General features: G+C 37.3%; 2 protein-coding genes across 2 annotated transcripts; one reads left to right on the top strand and one right to left on the bottom strand.

The window, feature by feature from the left end:
* The first annotated feature begins 14,756 nt into the window (after window positions 1–14,756).
* On the top strand, window positions 14,757–15,789 carry LOC142537093 (zinc finger AN1 domain-containing stress-associated protein 12). Its single transcript, XM_075642658.1, has 2 exons — window positions 14,757–14,932; window positions 15,001–15,789. Exons 1-2 carry the CDS (start codon window positions 14,828–14,830, stop codon window positions 15,421–15,423), a joined length of 528 nt encoding a protein of 175 aa, XP_075498773.1. The 5' UTR covers window positions 14,757–14,827; the 3' UTR covers window positions 15,424–15,789.
* LOC142537094 (ferredoxin-thioredoxin reductase catalytic chain, chloroplastic-like) lies at window positions 15,623–18,592 on the bottom strand. The gene is made up of 6 exons (XM_075642659.1): window positions 18,342–18,592; window positions 18,148–18,260; window positions 17,411–17,460; window positions 17,236–17,307; window positions 15,985–16,045; window positions 15,623–15,786 (listed from the first exon to the last, which is right to left on the bottom strand). The coding sequence occupies exons 1-6, from the start codon at window positions 18,445–18,447 to the stop codon at window positions 15,742–15,744; spliced, it is 447 nt and encodes a 148-aa protein (XP_075498774.1). The 5' UTR covers window positions 18,448–18,592; the 3' UTR covers window positions 15,623–15,741.
* Window positions 18,593–18,802: the final 210 nt, after the last annotated feature.

Here is an 18,802-nt window from a genome sequence, read left to right as displayed (position 1 = left end):
ACTTACCATCGAAGATTTGTTTCAACAAAAAGTTTACCTCTGTTGCAACCCCCACCACTGTTCCACCGTTCTCGAAATGAGAAGGAGAATAAGTTCTCAATTCCGACAAGAATCAGATTCAAAGTCTATCAAAACCATATAATATTCTCAATTGTTGTGGAAACCGATCGTGCCAGTACTCCTGGATTAGCAAGACTAGCTAGTTGCTGTTACTTTACTGTGGATTATACAGCTTTCTTTGTGCGTATCGATTGTTGTATTCCGTTTCGTTTCCCCCAAAATTAACCATATGGGATGATGACAACATGTTAATTTAGGAGAAATTCATTGCTTGGTCTATGTTAGATTTTTAGGCGTTGAACAAACTTAGAATATGCACTCGGAAAAAGTTATTGAAAAGTTCACAGAGATCGTGCAAAGCAGTCGGACAATGACTATGAAATTTAAATTTAAATATAAATGAACCTTCATCGATCATGATAATGTGCTATTCGTGTTGGGACATCGTATTCTCGCACCCAAGACGCAGCGGAAGTTTAAAAATATTTTGTTCTTGGGCGTCGTGTGTTCAAAACATCCATAGGATGTTTAGAATTATACTTTTGCGTTCTTAACGCTGGACTCCAAACTATTCCGATGTTTAAGTGGATATAGCTCTTCTTGTAAATCTCTACGAACGGCTTGCCTCCTTTGATCGCCTAATTAGGTCCACGATCGAAAACTATGTTCCTCGCTTGGATTGCACTAGAAATCACAAACAATTTTGTGTTGAGACTGTTGCCTCCAAATTTCCAAAATTCGGAGTTGGTATAGCGCGGCGTGGAAGAAACCAAAGGACCGAAATTATTTCTTCACAAAGTCTTGAGATGGCCGAGAGTTCTTTTAAATTGGTGAAACTAATTGATTCATAATCAACAATTAAGAAAGCTAATCAAGTCATTAATCCATAATTAATTTCATGACTTGATTGCTTTAACTCATCATGGCCGTAACTTCAAAGATGGAGGAGAGAAAAGCTTTGTTTGGTGTGAAAAATTCATCATCAAACAATGAGCCCTAATAGTGTATTTATAGAGTAAGGCTCCTAATCTAATTAAGAGTCCATCTCCCACAAGAACTCTAATAATTTCATTATATTTAAACTCTCGTATAATTAAAATCATATAAAATATATTCATGTATATTAATTAAATTAAAGAACCATTATTTAATTAATAAATTAACTCATTGGTTAATTTAATTCTAGACTCCTCTAGAACATATATGAAAATTTGTGCAAGTTAGTAGTCACCACTACTAGCACAATCATTTAATTAGTAAATTCCAAATTCACAAGAAAAATGATTCCGAACTCATTATAACCCCGAACGACGATCCGAGAGCGCCGATGTACCAAGGATACAAATCTTGTTCATATAATGAAAATCGAAAATTTCGAAAATCAAAATTTTCATTTACCAAATTTAGAACTTACCAGATATGACAGTTACCATAATTGGCAGCTGCCAGTTTTAGTGAACTCCTTCACAAAACAGGCAGTTCCACTCTTCTTTCTTATTTAGCAATAATGCTAACTTCCACTTCTTCCATCCTATGGAATCAGCTCATAAACTCCTTTTATAAGCTTCATGTTTAATCTCCATCAAACTATAGTCGCCAAATTCCAACTCCTTGAAATTTGACTATCTCAACGAGAACACAGAATCCGATACTTGTGTGACCCTCAATGGTTCAGGGATACAGCTAGCCGTGGGTTCACATCTCCATGTGATTCAGAATAACATTTATTCTTATTCGAGTTTACCCTAGTTAACCCAATTCTTTTCATCAACTCCTTGATCAAGAATGTCAGAACTCATTTCTGATTGCACCCATCAGATCATGGTAAGAGCGTCTAGTAGCATCGCCCCATGATCCCCTAGGTATCACTGATAGTGCCTGCAAGAACCTTTAGTCATGGTTAGCGTACAGTACGATCCCTTCAACACATATATCCCGATCGAATCTGCAACCATTGGTATATCGAGAGTTGCATATGAGTTCGATAACGATGTGATGTATCTTTGAGTACTAATAGTGGCATGGCATGTGCAACTAGGAAAACACCTTTTCCTAAAGCACATTTCTTGCTCTGGCCAGAGACTCCTTGCACTATTAACTCATCAGATCACATAGGATATCTTCACCCGTAGGCGAACGATGAATCCCCGACTACAATGCATTTGCTCCTACGTATTTCGAAACTACACCCAACCTCGCCACCTGATGACCCTCGATAAAGTCTGTACTGCCCGAGATTTTATATCGTGTTAAATTACGATTATTGATTTTAATCGAGACGATTATGAAAGGGCTAATCGAGACACGAATTGAAAGTTTGCATGTAAGATTGTTGATGCGAAAGCCGAAGGTCTCGCGCATATGCGCGAAGAGTAAGCGCGCATATGCACGAGTAGTGCGGAAGCCCATGATGCGGGACAGAACACTGGGCGCACATGCGCGACTTGTATACGCTCACATGCGCGAGAGGTCCAGAGAGTTGGGCGCACATGCGCGATTTGTATACGCGCACATGCGCGATTTGTATACGCGCACATGCGCGAGAGGTCCAGAGAGTTGGGCGCACATGCGCGACTTGGATTCGCGCACATGCGCGAGGGTACCCGAGAGTTGTGAAGAATTCCTCGCGCATATGCGCGAGCTGCCGAGAAGCTTATCCACGAGACCCGTAGGTCTCGCGCATATGCGCCGATATTAGTCGCGCATATGCGCGAGACGTGCAGTAGGCACACCGAGCCACTTGGCTTATTGCATGTGCGTGGATGTATATATATATATATATATATATGTACATCTTAATTCTTCAGAACTAGAAAACGAAGAAAGGGAAAGCTTCAGAGAAAGAAAGAAATCTCTACGCCGTCTAGGAGAAATCCGGCCGTCCGATTTTGAATCCGACTTCGGTATTGAGTTCCTATCGACGTAGGTTACAACTGGACGTAATTTTTGCTACGTTTTGATATGATTTGAAATTATGGTATTGTCAAAATCTGATATGATTCATATTTAATGTTCTTGTCATGTTAGACATCGTATAATCGAAACCGGACTGGAGAACAAATACCACATGAAATTGTTATGATTTTTGGAATATTTTTGGAGTCGATTTGATATCAGAATTGAATTGTTATTGAGTATGAGGTGTTGGAATTGATATCTGACTGATATGGTAGTGCTGGATATATTGAAATGATGACATTATATTGTTGAAACAGAATTTGATTGAATTCTGATTATATCCAGTATTGATTGAGTGGTGTATTGATGTCGTACCCTCAATATTGTTATTGTCAGATTGAGTATTGACAGACTTGGAGTACGAGACTTCGACAGAGTCAGAGTATCAGAAAGAAAGGTATAAATTAATGTTGAGTTGGGATTGCACAACTCGAGTGAGGTTTGACTCGAGTTTCCCTAAATCACATACATAGTTTATTGCATTGATATTTGTAATTGATGAGATTGATGTTTGTAGTTTATTGATTTATAGCCACTGCATGTATTGACTACTGATTCGTTTAGTCATTGGCTGATTCGCCTAGTCACCGGCTGATTCGTCTGGTTATTGGCTGATTCGTCTAATTATCGACTGATTCTTCTAAACTTTGGCTGATTCGCTTAATTATTGGCTGATTCGTCTAATTATTGGCTGATTCGCTTAATTCTTGACTGATTCGTCAATTCTGCGGCTGTTTCGCCCAGACACTGGATATATGAATTATATCGATGCCGTTTAGGGTTGATTCATTCCTATCGACTTAGATTCGATATAATTATCAATATCCAGACATTGGGATCCCTAGGTTAGAGTTGAGTCGAGTCTGAGACGACGCGTTGTTTGAGTCGAGTCTGTGATGACTAGTTGATCTACCGTTTTATATCATTCATGTTTGTTGATTTGCTACATGTTAATGATAACTGTTATATGCTTTTGTATATGTTTTTATATGATTGCATGTTTACATTGTTTATACTGGGATTTATTCTCACCGGAGTTATCCGGGTGTTGTCTTTTTTTGTATGTGTGCATGACAACAGGTGGGGCTGGATCAGGGTCAAGAAGAGGATGAGAGAAGACAGTTAGCGTGGAGATCCGGACTTAGGAGTATATCTGTTATATCACCTGAGATGTAGTGAAGAAACAGTAGTTATTATGATTTATGATTGTACAGGACTTGTACTTAAATCTGAATAGTGATCTTGTAAATGAGATAGGACTTATTTCATATGCTGCGTACTCTCGTATTTTAAAAAAAAAATTTAGACCCTGTTTATTGTAACTGATTAATTATTCCCAGAAAGTGATTAAAAATTGAATTAAGTTCGGGTCCCCACAACAAGTGGTATCAGAGCGATAGATCCTTTAGACTGATTGAGTTTTCTTTCCTTGCTTGTGATTGCTAGCATGCTTTACCGCTTTATATAATACATGTTACTTGAGTTATCTGATTTGATTGTGTAATATGTATTATTGGGAACGAATTTGAACCGATTCTCGATCAGCAGTAAGATGATCGGAGGAGGGAACTGAAGTGAAACAGGTTTATTGGATTGGGGTACTAATCCATTTGATTATCAGATATGCCTCCTCGAAGAATACCATAACAGGGTAGCACATCGAATCCTCCAATGGATGTGACAGCAACTCCGATGGAAACGTTATTGAAAAGGTTTCAGTCATTCAAACCACCGACTCTGAAGGGTACTGAGACATCAGTTGAATGTGAGAGTTGGTTAGATAACATTGAGATGCTGTTTGATTCACTGGATTACAGTGATGAGCGCCGAATTAAGTTGATTGGGCACCAGTTGCTGGATGTCGCAAAAAACTGGTGGATTACGATGAAGAGGGCCTTGGAGCATCGAGGTACGACTATTACTTGGGATGTATTTAAAACTGAGTTTTATCAAAAAAATTTCCCAGTGTCGTACAGGAAAGACAAGGGGGCGGAGTTTGCCAATTTGAGACAGGGTCAGCTGAACATTGAAAAATATGTGACCAAGTTCTCTACCTTGTTGAAGTTTGCTCCACATGTGGCTGGAAATGACGAAGCTGTTGCTGATCAGTTCATCAATGGCTTGAATCCCGATATATTTACATTGGTGAACACAGGGCGACCGAATAACTTTGCTGATGCCATGAATAGAGCAAAGGGCGCTGAAGCGGGCCTGATAAGGCAGAGAGGAGCTGCAGATGTTCCTCCCGCACCGAAACCACAGCAACCATCTCCTCGATTCGAGAGTGATAGTAGCAGTGGTGGAAATAAAGATTTTCTGAAGGCTAGAGGAAAGCAGTTTAAGAAGTTTGGCGGCAGTTCTTCTAGCTCCAGTGGTTCCAAACAGAGTTACACCGGAGCTTACTGCGGAAATTGTGGAGGGAGACATTCCACTGAGCAATGCCAAGGAGAACTTGGTAGTTGCCACTTCTGCAAACAACAGGGACATTTTGCCAGAGTGTGTCCACAGAAGGGTTCTCAAAGATCCCAGGGAACCGAATCATCTGGATCAACGGCACAGTGGAGTAGACGATCAGCTGCTGTTCATTCATTCCAGCCAGCACCATCTCAGTCACAGCAGAGGCCAGGAGGAAGTCAGACAGTTAGCCAGCCTCCTAGACAGCAGGCCAGAGTATTTGCTTTGACTGAGGAGCAGGCTCAGGAAGCACCAGATAATGATGTTGCAGGTAACTGTTCTTGATGTAGTTATCCTGCTTTTGTATTGATGAATACGGATGCTTCCCATACGTTTATTTTTGAACGATTTGCATTGAGTTATGCATTACCTGTTGAATTTTTATCTACTGTAGTATATCTCTTTACTGGTTGGGGAGAGTTTTTATAGCAGTGAACTCTGTAAAATATCGTATACTACAATAGGATGAGAATGAGATTGAGTTAGATCGTCTGGTAGCTGGTATTATACTAGTGTTATCTGATTTTGGGACTGCATTACTGATATTGATATGCTGACCAAGTATAGAGCTACCCTAGATTAGTTCCAGAAGATGGTGAGAATCGAACCTGAGATGGCCAAAGGATGAATATTGTACGATAAGGATTCTAGATTGAGAATTCCTTTGATAATTCGTACTACCTATGATTTGATTATTACAGAAAGGAGCAGAGAGACTCCTTATGTATTCAGTTGATTTACTGAAGTTGAGTCTATCATTGGCTGATTTATCAATGATATGAAAGTTATTGATGTTTCCCCATATAAGACTTTAGATTTGATTTCAGTCAGAGAGATTGATTTTAACCTTGACTTGATATCAGAAACTGTTGAATTGGTGAATCCTGATTGAGACAGATTGCATTCAGGGTATGTTATATCTGAAGATGATGTATCTATTGATTTTAGCAGAATTAAACCGTAATTAGTTGGCCGAGATGGATATCAGTGTTAGATATTTGCGGTTTTATGAGTTTAGCAGATCAGTACCGATGAGTGATGTTTTGAATCTGATTGAATATTGCGGTTGTTCTAATTCCGTGTTTGAATCAGATAGTAGACAGTGGGGGAATTTATATTGTACAGTCCGACCCAGAGCTGATTTTGAAATATAAGCAGCTCAGAAAGTTGATCAGAATGTACAGAACTAGATAGCGAGGGTTAGAGCAAGACATCGATCCGAGTACCAGGTTCGTGACAATGTTCTGTATGTAAATAATTGTATTGTTGTGCCAAATATTTCGGAGTTGAAACGATAGATACTATCAGAAGCGCACAACATTCGGTTCAGTATTCATCCTGGTGGCAGGAAAATGTATAATGATTTGAAAAGACAGTTGTGGTGGAAACAAATGAAAGCTGATATTGCTAAATTTGTAGCCAAATGTCGGAATTGCCAACAGGTAAAGGCTGAGTGAAAGAAACCCGGAGGATTGTTACAGAGTTTGTCCATTCCTGAATGGAAATGAGATCACATTTTCATGGATTTTGTGACGCAGTTACCATGTTCCTCCAGAGGTTGCGATGCGATTTGGGTTGTAATTGACAGATTGACCAAATCCGCATGCTTTATTCTGTACAAGATGACGTACAGACATGACTAGATGGTTGAGATTTATGTCATAGAGGTAGGTAGACTGCATAGAGTGCCGAAGTCGATTGTAGCAGACCATGATCCTCGGTTTACATCGCACTTCTGGCAGAATTCATAGCAGATTTTGAATACGAAGTTATATTTTAGTACTGCATATCATCCATAGACCGATGGATAGTCTGAGCGGACGATCCAAACATTGGAAGATATGCTGAGAGCAGCAGTGTTTGATTTTAGCACTAGCTGGCAAGATATATTGCCACTTGGTGAGTTTCGTACAACAATAGCTATCAAACGAGTATTGAGATGGCTCCTTTCGAAGCGTTGTACGGAAAGAGGTGTCGATCTCCTCTTTATTAGAATGATATCTCTGAGGTTCCTGAGACTGGACCTGATATGACTAGAGATATGATTGAAAAAGTGAAGCTAGTTCAAAAGAGAATAAAGGCAACCCAAGACAGACAAGCCAATTATGCCAATGTCAGACGACGACCGTTGGTATTTGAGACTGGTGACCGAGTATTTTTGAAAATTTCACCTTTGAGAGGAGTTGTCAGATTTGGCAAGAAAGGGAAACTATCTCCATGATATATTGGGCCATACGAGATTTTTGAGAAGATAGGAGATTGTGCCTATCGACTCGCTTTAATCGCCTTCATTATATGGGATACAGGACGTTTTTCATGTTTGTTCTTGCGAAAATACCTGTCTGATGCTTCACATGTCATCCCACCAAATGAGGCCGAGTTGGATGAGACATTGAGTTATTTCGAAAAACCGATTCAGATTTTTGATCGGAAGGAAAAGTAGCTCAGAACGAAGACTATTCCACTTGTGAAAGTTTGGTGGAGTTAACATGACATTGAAAAAGCTACTTGGAAAACTGAGTCTGAGATGAGACAGAGGTTCCCAGTTTTATGTCACTAAGGTGAGTGGTTTACTTAGCTTCTTCTATATACCTTCTTATTGATACGATTGATTGCCTGTGATTTCGGGGACGAAATCGTATCTTAGGAAGGGGGAAATGTAATGCCCGAGATTTTATATCGTGTTAAATTACGATTATTGATTTTAATCGAGACGATTATGAAAGGGCTAATCGAGACACGAATTGAAAGTTTGCATGTAAGATTGTTGATGCGAGAGCCGAAGGTCTCGCGCATATGCGCGAAGAGTAAGCGCGCATATGCGCGAGTAGTGCGGAAGCCCATGATGCGGGACAGAACACTGGGCGCACATGCGCGACTTGTATACGCGCACATGCGCGAGAGGTCCAGAGAGTTGGGCGCACATGCGCGACTTGGATTCGCGCACATGCGCGAGGGTACCCGAGAGTTGTGAAGAATTCCTCGCGCATATGCACGGAAGAGGTGCGCGCATATGCGCGAGCTGCCGAGAAGCTTATCCACGAGACCCGTAGGTCTCGCGCATATGCGCCGATATTAGTCGCGCATATGCGCGAGACGTGCAGTAGGCACACCGAGCCACTTGGCTTATTGCATGTGCGTGGATGTATATATATATATATATATATATGTACATCTTAATTCTTCAGAACTAGAAAACGAAGAAAGGGAAAGCTTCAGAGAAAGAAAGAAATCTCTACGCCGTCTAGGAGAAATCCGGCCGTCCGATTTTGAATCCGACTTCGGTATTGAGTTCCTATCGACGTAGGCTACAACTGGACGTAAGTTTTGCTACGTTTTGATATTATTTGAAATTATGTTATTGTCAAAATCTGATATGATTCATATATGATGTTCTTGTCATGTTAGACATCGTATAATCGAAACCGGACTGGAGAACAAATACCACATGAAATTGTTATGATTTTCGGAATAGTTTTGGAGTCGATTTGATATCAGAATTGAATTGTTATTGAGTATGAGGTGTTGGAATTGATATCTGACTGATATGGTAGTGCTGGATATATTGAAATGATGACATTATATTGTTGAAACAGAATTTGATTGAATTCTAATTATATCCAGTATTGATTGAGTGGTGTATTGATGTCGTACCCTCAATATTGTTATTGTCAGATTGAGTATTGACAGACTTGGAGTTCGAGACTTCGACAGAGTCAGAGTATCAGAAAGAAAGGTATAAATTAATGTTGAGTTGGGATTGCACAACTCGAGTGAGGTTTGACTCGAGTTTTCCTAAATCACATACTTAGTTTATTGCATTGATATTTGTAATTGATGATATTGATGTTTGTAGTCTATTGATTTATAGCCACTGCATGTATTGACTACTGATTCGTTTAGTCATTGGCTGATTCGCCTAGTCACCGGCTGATTCGTCTGGTTATTGGCTGATTCGTCTAATTATCGACTGATTCGTCTAAACTTTGGCTGATTCGCTTAATTACTGGCTGATTCGTCTAATTATTGGCTGATTCGCTTAATTCTTGACTGATTCGTCAATTCTCCGGCTGTTTCGCCCAGACACTGGATATATGAATTATATCGATGCCGTTTAGGGTTGATTCATTCCTATCGACTAAGATTCGATACAATTATCAATATCCAGACATTGGGATCCCTAGGTTAGAGTTGAGTCGAGTCTGAGACGACGCGTTGTTTGAGTCGAGTCTGTGATGACTAGTTGATCTACCGTTTTATATCATTCATGTTTGTTGATTTGCTACATGTTAATGATAACTGTTATATGCTTTTGTATATGTTTTTATATGATTGCATGTTTACATTGTTTATACTGGGATTTATTCTCACTGGAGTTATCCGGCTGTTGTCTTGTTTTGTATGTGTGCATGACAACAGGTGGGGCTGGATCAGGGTCAAGAAGAGGATGAGAGAAGACAGTTAGCGTGGAGATCCGGACTTAGGAGTATATCTGTTATATCACCTGAGATGTAGTGAAGAAACAGTAGTTATTATGATTTATGATTGTACAGGACTTGTACTTAGATCTGAATAGTGATCTTGTAAATGAGATATGACTTATTTCATATGTTGCGTACTCTCGTATTTTAAAAAAAAATTTTAGACCCTGTTTATTGTAACTGATTAATTATTCCCAGAAAGTGATTAAAAATTGAATTAAGTTCGGGTCCCCACAGAGTCGGTAAACGGATCAAAGTGCATGCTAGTACGTATAGCCCCTACATTATCCCGGGTCAAGGGACTAATGGTGTACAACCATAACAGCGGACTATTCCACTCGATAAGTGAGAACCACTTGGATAGTCTGAATGAGGGTTGTTCAGTGCATCATCACATGATCACCCATCTGTGTGAATGGACATCTCCATGCCCTTGCCAATGAAACATGGCGTTTACACCACAAATGCTAGTCTCAAGCTTGAGCGATCTTTATCCTTGTTTTAGGCGGCTGAATCGACTAGGAACATGTTTAGAATATACGGTACACTTCCTAATGAGTTTCATGATCTTACGTTGTGACGCAGACCTCGTGGTACCTATTGTATATTCAAGGACTTTATCTATGCAGCTTGCATGAGTATACAGATAAAGTATAATGTTATAATCGAATAAAATCGTAAAATATTATTAAAATAAAGATTGTTATGCATTAGAGTCAATAAAAACCCTAGCCACAAGTTGGCTTGCCGGGCACCTACTCTAACAATTCGTGTATTTAAACTGATGTTTTAATATTATTCATTTTTTTGATCCAATGGTCATGCATTTTGGATCAAACATCGAACTAACCCAAGAGTTGAATATTGGTCGAAGCAAAAGTGAGTAGTGAACGTAAAAAAATAAAAATAAGACCAATTCGAGACGTGGGAAGAATCGACTCATTTGAAGCCATATTCGAATCCTCTCTTAATTTAGAGGAAACCCATTTCAGAGAAGGCTATGTGGACGGGTTGCTTTCTGGAAAAGAAGAAGTTCGGCAAGTGGGTCTGAAATCGGATGGTCTGACGTTTTTGCTACACTGTTAAACAAAATCTCGAGGATCCTTCTTGCTTAGGCTGTTTAGCTGCGGCGAATAGTGAATCATCTTACGATGAAAAGTGTTCCTAGGAGCTTTAAAAGGTCAGCTCTTTACCCTTTTTGGTACATGGTGTTGTTTTAGTCATCATGATGGTTGTTAAAACATTCGATGTATAGGAGTTCTGCACTAAGAAAAGATGCCCCGGACTTGAAAAATGTAACTATCCGATGCAGTGCAAATGTCAGCTCTAAACCTCTAATATGAAATTATGAATATTGCTCTTTGTCCGTCCACATGTGCTTGCTTCTTGTTTTACATCTTCTTTATGCATAGCTTTTGCTCATTACTTGTAATCGTTATACCCATCATCATATTGTTTCTTGAGCTGTATTATCAAGATCTAGTTCGGGTTTTTCCCAGGATAAATAAAAGTAATATATCAAAGCCAATAATAATATGCAGTTTGTGAGTAATAAAATGTTGCTGCTGAATCAAAACATAAATGGGCATGTCTGAAACAAAAACTATTCTATGGTTGATTGCTATCCAGGTCACTTGCCCGTATGATATGATGTTGTTTCAAGTACAAATTAACGTGGCTATTACAAATGTCCTGGTTGAACTAGTGTTAAATTGTTTGTTTGTGCATGGAATCTGATCACATGGGTGTTTTTAAACATTTGAATTTCCCAAATTGCTATTTTTTGTATTAATGCCTGTGGTGACGACTGACCAACATGAATTAAATCAAGCCATTTTTCAAACAAGATTTTTTATTATTATTAAAATTAACCAAGGAAGCACTTGGGATGTAATAATAACATTTAACGGATCCCACATCAACAGACAAGGAAAGACACTTCCCTGGGAAATGACACCGACACTTGCAACATTGAATCCTGTGATTATCATTTTGATCATTTTATCTTGTTTTTGTTACTACACATGTATGAAGTCCCAGAATTTTTTTCTTTATTGATCTATTTTTTTTTCTTATTGATGCTATTACTTTGATAGATAGGTGCCAAGTGAACACTTTCAATCACGTCTTATTTCAATCTCTCCTCTTCTTGAACGCAATGCACAATAAGCTCATTCAAATTCCATTATTCCTTATGGGCATTAAAACTTGTTTTGAATTGATTAAATTGCGTATGCAGAGATATCAAAACTAAATGTACAAGTATGTCTTCCGACAATTCCAACTTGAATGTTTTTAGTCGAGTCACAAGATTTGACATTTTGATTATGTACTCTATTATGTTCCCTTTCTCTTTGTACCGTATTGAGACAAGTTTACTCGGAATAGCACTTGTCTCGACATTTTTGTTTGCAGCGAAACAATCTGCTATTTGAGTAAAGAACTTTTTAGTATCATTCACCTCTTATAGTATCTGGAATGGAATGTTTCATAATCATCAGACTCATGTGATTTGATCGCTTCCACTTTTCCCATGAACCTTTTGATCAGCAGTTCTTGAACTGGTCAAAAGTACGAGGCGACCTTCCCTTAGATCATAGTCCAAATCCAAGCAGCCGAGCACTATCATAATATACTCTTTCTATTTCTTGAATTTTGAATCATTAAGTATTAGAATGTTGTTGGGAATGGTAGATAAAGAAGATGTTATAATAAAATAGAAAAAAAAAACTCATAATAAATTATATTTCATACATATATTTAAATTAAATAAATAAAAAAATATGCATGCAGGTGCCCATAAAAAAGGTACCTAGCACAATATTTATATTTAGTCGTTGAACAAAAATAACAATTTATAGTGGTATAATTAAACATCGTGGTTATTAAATATTGGTAATTTTCTTTGAACCAACAATCGCATGCGTTTCACATATTTAGCACCACATATTATGTTAAATTTTTGTCAGAAAATGGCATTCCTTTGGGTCGATCATTTTTCGCATAAATTTAACACTATTTAATATAATATAATGTGTCTACAATCTGACAAGAAAATAATCTTCCTCTGTGTCGATTAATTTCCGCATAATTTTAATATGTTTTAAGACCATGTAATTATGTTCTTATAATCTGGCCAAAATATAATCTCCTTTTGGGCCTATTATTTTCTGCATAGATATAAACGCACTTTTTTGGGTCACTTATTATATTTGCAGTTTGCCCAAAAAAAGTCTTCTTTTGGGCCAACTAATTTTCGCACAGATATAATTGCACTTGAATAAGTTAAATTGTACCCAAAATCTGGCCAAAAATTAATATTCTTCTGGACCGATTTTTTTCCGCATAGATCTAGATGCACTTTAAAATCATCTATTGTGCTTGCATTTGGCCAAAAAATAGCATTATTGTGGATCGATTATTTTTTGCATAAATTGAAATACAATTTATTTTGAACTTTAATAATATCAACATATCTCAAAAATCACTTTATTACATGTAATTTAAATTTAGCCAAATTTGAGATAAAAGATATTATTTTAACTCAAAATTTTCACAATAAATTTTAATTTACTTTAATTGGGCCAAATAAAAATATAGAGATCATATATGCAAGAAATAAAATATTTGCATCTCATAATTATTCATCCATAAATATTTTATTACAATAAAGAAAGACGATAAAATAATGAATATTTTCATATTAATTTTATTTTTTGCAATTAAATTTTGTAATTGTCGAACATAATTTCACAAATCAGAATTGTGGAAGTCAAAATTTAATAAAATGTAAAAATTCGGGATTTTAAGATTTGTTTTAAAATTAGACAACCAAACAAGACCTTTTAAATTCAACTAAAAATAAATCCTCAAATTCGAAAACCTTAACCTTAAACGCGAAACGCCGCCAGCACTTCCTCCGGCGGCACCAGACTCCAGCAACCTTGACCCACAATCTTCTTGCCTTGGCCGACCACTATCCTACCATCTCCGACCACCATCTTGCCGAAAAAACGATCGGAAATCGTCACAAAATGGAGGAAATCATGTGAACGGAGGTTGGGAATCTCAAGTCAAAATCTAATCACATTGCTGCAATTTTCAATCAATAGATGGTATTGATATGGGCGCCTGGAGATGAGTAATATTTTACCTCAATAGCCGTCGTCTGAAAATTACTGAAGGATGTCAATTTGCCCAAAATCCGAAGACCCAAACCCCAATTCGAAAATTCAAATTTTCGTTTTTTTTAATTCGATAACAAATCTAAATTTTGGATATAAAATTCGAAAATACTGATCTCAAAAGCATGAATTTATTCTGATCCGAAATTCAGAAAACTCAAAGACCAGTTTTGAATTCAAAAATTTATAGACTGGAAAATCGCATCAATTCTGAGAATAAAACATTATTTTTTGTTTCAATCAATCAATAAAAAAAATTTCATAATTGAATATGAACATGACTCTGACACTACTTGTTGAAGATTTAATAAAAATAAATCTATATGTCATGTGATTAAATTCATATATCACAAATGCCAGGAATTAATGTCGAATTATCAAAAAATATAAATAACAGTAAATACGTATCAAAATTCATTGATTGATCTAAAGTTGAAGATAAAAGGATCTTCCAAAGCATCTCACATGACTACTCGTTGTGGAATTTCGAAAGCTTAAATGTCCCAGAGAAAATAATATCGAATATGGAAAAGCCCAGGCCCAAATCGCAACCTGTTTGTTTCGGCCCGTAGCTTCTGGACTCTTCCATGAATTTTGACTTCTTCCCCAAGTCACCCCATTCTATAATAAATATATGACCCTGTTCCATTCAGAATTCATTTTCAAACTACACAGCAGAAAATAATCGAGATGGGAGGAGGTACAGAAGCTTTTCCGGATTTAGGAAGCCATTGCGAACTACCAGATTGCCATCAACTCGATTTTCTACCCTTCTCTTGTCACGCCTGTCACAAGGTAAAAATCGTTCGGCTTTATGCCGTACATCTTACTTAATTTTTTTATTAATCGATTGAAATGTGCAGATATTTTGCTTAGAACACCGATCATACGGATCCCATCATTGTCCGAATTCAGATAGCGGCAGCCGCAAGGTGCTGGTATGTGAAGTTTGCTCTCATGCGATTGAGACCACCGGGCACGGCGAAGAAGAAGAGAAGAAAATCCTGGAGAAGCACGACTGCGATCCAAAGAAGAAGAAAAAACCAGCGTGCCCTGTGCGGCGGTGTAAAGAAGTTCTGACGTTCTCCAATACGTCATCGTGCAAAATTTGCCGCATCAATGTTTGCTTGAGGCACAGGTTTCCGACGGATCACAACTGCGGAAAGCTTCCATTGCCTTCACCGATGGCAGCTGGTAAAAACAAATTTGTGGATGCAAGGAGTGTGAAAGATTGCGGGAACAGGGTTACTGCTCCGATCATGCCACCAGCTGTCAAAGCTTGTTGATTATTTTTAGCGGACTATGTAACAATTTTATATCTTTCTTACAAAAATAGATCAGATAATATATGTATTTGGATTGTCTATGTCTAAAACTTCAATGGTATGATTATAATAATCTAATCTTGCTCAGAATTCCCTCGATAAGAGGGACTCGAAATGCTCACACAATAAGTATGGTCAGAAGCACGAAAAGACAGTTAAATGAGGCCAAAGTATTCGTATGGAAAGACGTTTTTGGTTAAAAAAAACAAAGCATTTCTTTTTAGAGATGATTTACAGACGGTTGTTTCAATACAAACAAGTGAATACAAGACTAAATCTTCACATATTTGCCGTTGTTTCTTTTATCTCCTCCAGCGAAATGGCCTGCATAGCACAAGGCAATTACGGTGTAATAAAGCAGTAATGGACATTGAAGTCCATGCACAATATTCCACTGGCGTGGTGACTGGTGACTGGCGAGGATCAAAGGTAACAAGTTTCTAAACACACGGTTTTCATTCACTCTATTCAAAGATACGAAATGGGCAAATTTAACATAGAAAATCGAAAGAAAGTTCAAACCTGATCCTGGCCAGCAAAATCATTTTCAGGAGTGAGAAAAAGCATGCAGTGGCACTCCTTCCTGCCCGGAAGATATTGCAATAGGTTATGATACAAAAGACAACAAAAGTAGAGCCTCTAATGATGATCATCAACGGCCCACATCGTTACAAAGAGATCAAACACTTGATATGAACAGGGTTTTGGACAAATCAAACTGATTATTGCATAAAATTTAACTGGCCATGCAGCTTCTTAATACATGAAATTAAACTTTCCACTCACAGGTCAGTGTCAATACGTATGTGTTTACATCGCTAAACTCAAGCAGGAAATGAAGGAAAAGAGCAAAGAGAAGGAAAATGGCTTGAGATAGACTGACAATAGTCGCTTGAAAGGTTAGAGCTTGAATTGGGAATGCAATCTCCTTGATGGAATATAAAAACGAATTCCAGAAAAAGCATCAAATCTTCTTGTTCCATAGACATGGTAGAAAACAGGAAACAACTGACAAATTCAATTCCAGTTAACGAGCAAAAATTCTTTACATCAATGAATTCACCAGTAAAACTAGAGAGGGCTAGCATACAACCATGGTTCTCAAGATCAAACATTATAAAATTAAGAATGATTAAGCTTAAATATTAAAAAGTGTTTAATTTTAACAATTTTTATTACATGAAGTTAAGTAATACATAAACATAATACATTTAAGACTAAACGAAAAAAATTTCAAATTCTCAAAAACATAAAAGTCTCAAATTTATGATTATTACTAGTATTTGTGACATTCAAAAAAAATTCATTTCTATGGATTCATTTAGAAAGAGTTTCTGATTGTTTAAAGTTAGTTTGAAAGTTATAATATTTATTTTATTAAGAAATATTAAATTATTATCGTCTTGATGTTGAAAATCTTGTGCTTTATTGAGCATGCTTAATGCGATTAGCCATGGCTTTGACAGCTTAGTTCACACTTTTCCCCAAAATGCGGCATTTTGTTCACGCTTAATGTTTAATCCCACATAATGCTTTCTTAACCGCACCTTTTAGAACAATGCATACAACTACTACGGCCTTGGGAAGAAATGATTACACAACCAGCCACAGATTCAATTTAAATTCCTAATAACCCCAAGTTGGATGAAGTGTATAATTGCAGATTACAAAAATTAAAGCACACTTTCTGAAGTTTGAACTCAAGCAACCCATCTGTATTCAAAGGTCGAAACTTGAACCTCCAATTAACAAAAAGATAGAAGACTGCAGTACCTTTCTCTCATAGGAACACAAGGACAATTCCAAAAACCTTGTTGTGCCTCAGCAGCTTTATCATCATAGTGCCTGAAATAGAGTGATATGTCTAAATCATATAGACACAGATTTGCTACAAATTTAACAGCATTTGGAAGCTTTGTTCAAAAAAATTTCCTCGACATATATTTACCTACAGGGACAGAGAGGTGCACCCAATGTATCCTTGTGTTCTGCCAAACCCTGTAAATGTCTCACAGGGTTTCCAAAGTTAGTGCAGATAAATTATCAATACAAGTAACAAGATTATCCAAAAAACCTTACAACCCAGATTCTTTCCGGCAATATGATTAATTTGGTTTCCTGAACTCAAGACTTTGAAGGTTCGTCCTCAGTACATACAACCTTGTGATTGTCATGCATTCAAGTTGAACACTTGAAAGTTGAAAAAAGATGAGATGATTAACTATTTCTTTTTTTCAAGAAGATATAAACAATCTGTTGGAACACAATCCACCGTAAGATTCAATATATTAACTTTGAAACTTAATTTTCATTGTGCCACAATTAGATGTCATATGTAGGATCAAATGAATGTATGATTGTGCGGTCATGTCACACAAATCCCATCGAAAATCCACAAATGGTGACGACAATCCTCCTCTAATGACATTCTTAATGCGATGTAGATTGCATTTCAACTTCAAATTGTAGATTACAGCGGTTGATAAGCAAAGATAAGTCGAACACAAGGCAATTTTATTTATTTCATTTGAAATATCACCCAAGAAGCTCCTAACTAATCAAGCACGTAATTCGTCATCTAGAGACATGAAAAACAGAATTCGGCGAGTGAAAGCTCTACCATTCGCCAGGATTTAGGGAATATCAACAGAAAGTAGCTTGAAATCACCGGAAAGAAAAGAATACCTTGATGACAACAGAGGTGACGGTCTTGTCCACACAGAAGTAAGTTCCAGACTTGCGAGCATACTGCTCCGAAAATTTCCTCATGACTTCAACTGATTTCTCCGTCGGCTCCACTAACACGATAATTCCAAACTACATAAACTAATAAACACTAATAATCCAGAATGGGGTTAGAAATCAAAACAAGTAATTACCTTTCGCCGACATAATGTGGCGGTGACGCGAAGGGATTGAGCAAGAATGGACAGATGAAACGCCAAAGGCGAGACTGTAAGATGTGGAAGCTTGAAGAGCTTTCATGGCAAAAATTATTCGTCCTGACAATTTGTCGCTCTCTAGGTTACCACAGTTAGAAATTACTGTTTTATCAATTTTCCGAATTAAATAGATTGGTGGTGATGAACGCCACTCATTCCACAATATCGGGAAATTATGTACATCATTTATCTTCTTTAATATTATAAAAATTCTTAATATAATATATCACTTTCGGGATCGGATTGGGGGATTTAAATTTTTTTTCAAATCCCCAATTTATTTCGGGGCGGCTACGGGATTATTATCCTCGTCCTCGAAACCGTCCCGAAAATAATATCATTAATAAAATAATATTATTATTAGTATTAAGAATATAATTTTTTAAAATAACAATAAT

Source organism: Primulina tabacum, chromosome 2 (assembly GCF_025594145.1).
Source record: "Primulina tabacum isolate GXHZ01 chromosome 2, ASM2559414v2, whole genome shotgun sequence".
Lineage (NCBI taxonomy): Eukaryota > Viridiplantae > Streptophyta > Magnoliopsida > Lamiales > Gesneriaceae > Primulina > Primulina tabacum.
Note: the sequence above shows the minus strand (reverse complement) of the source record. Positions and strands in the feature narration are given on the sequence as shown.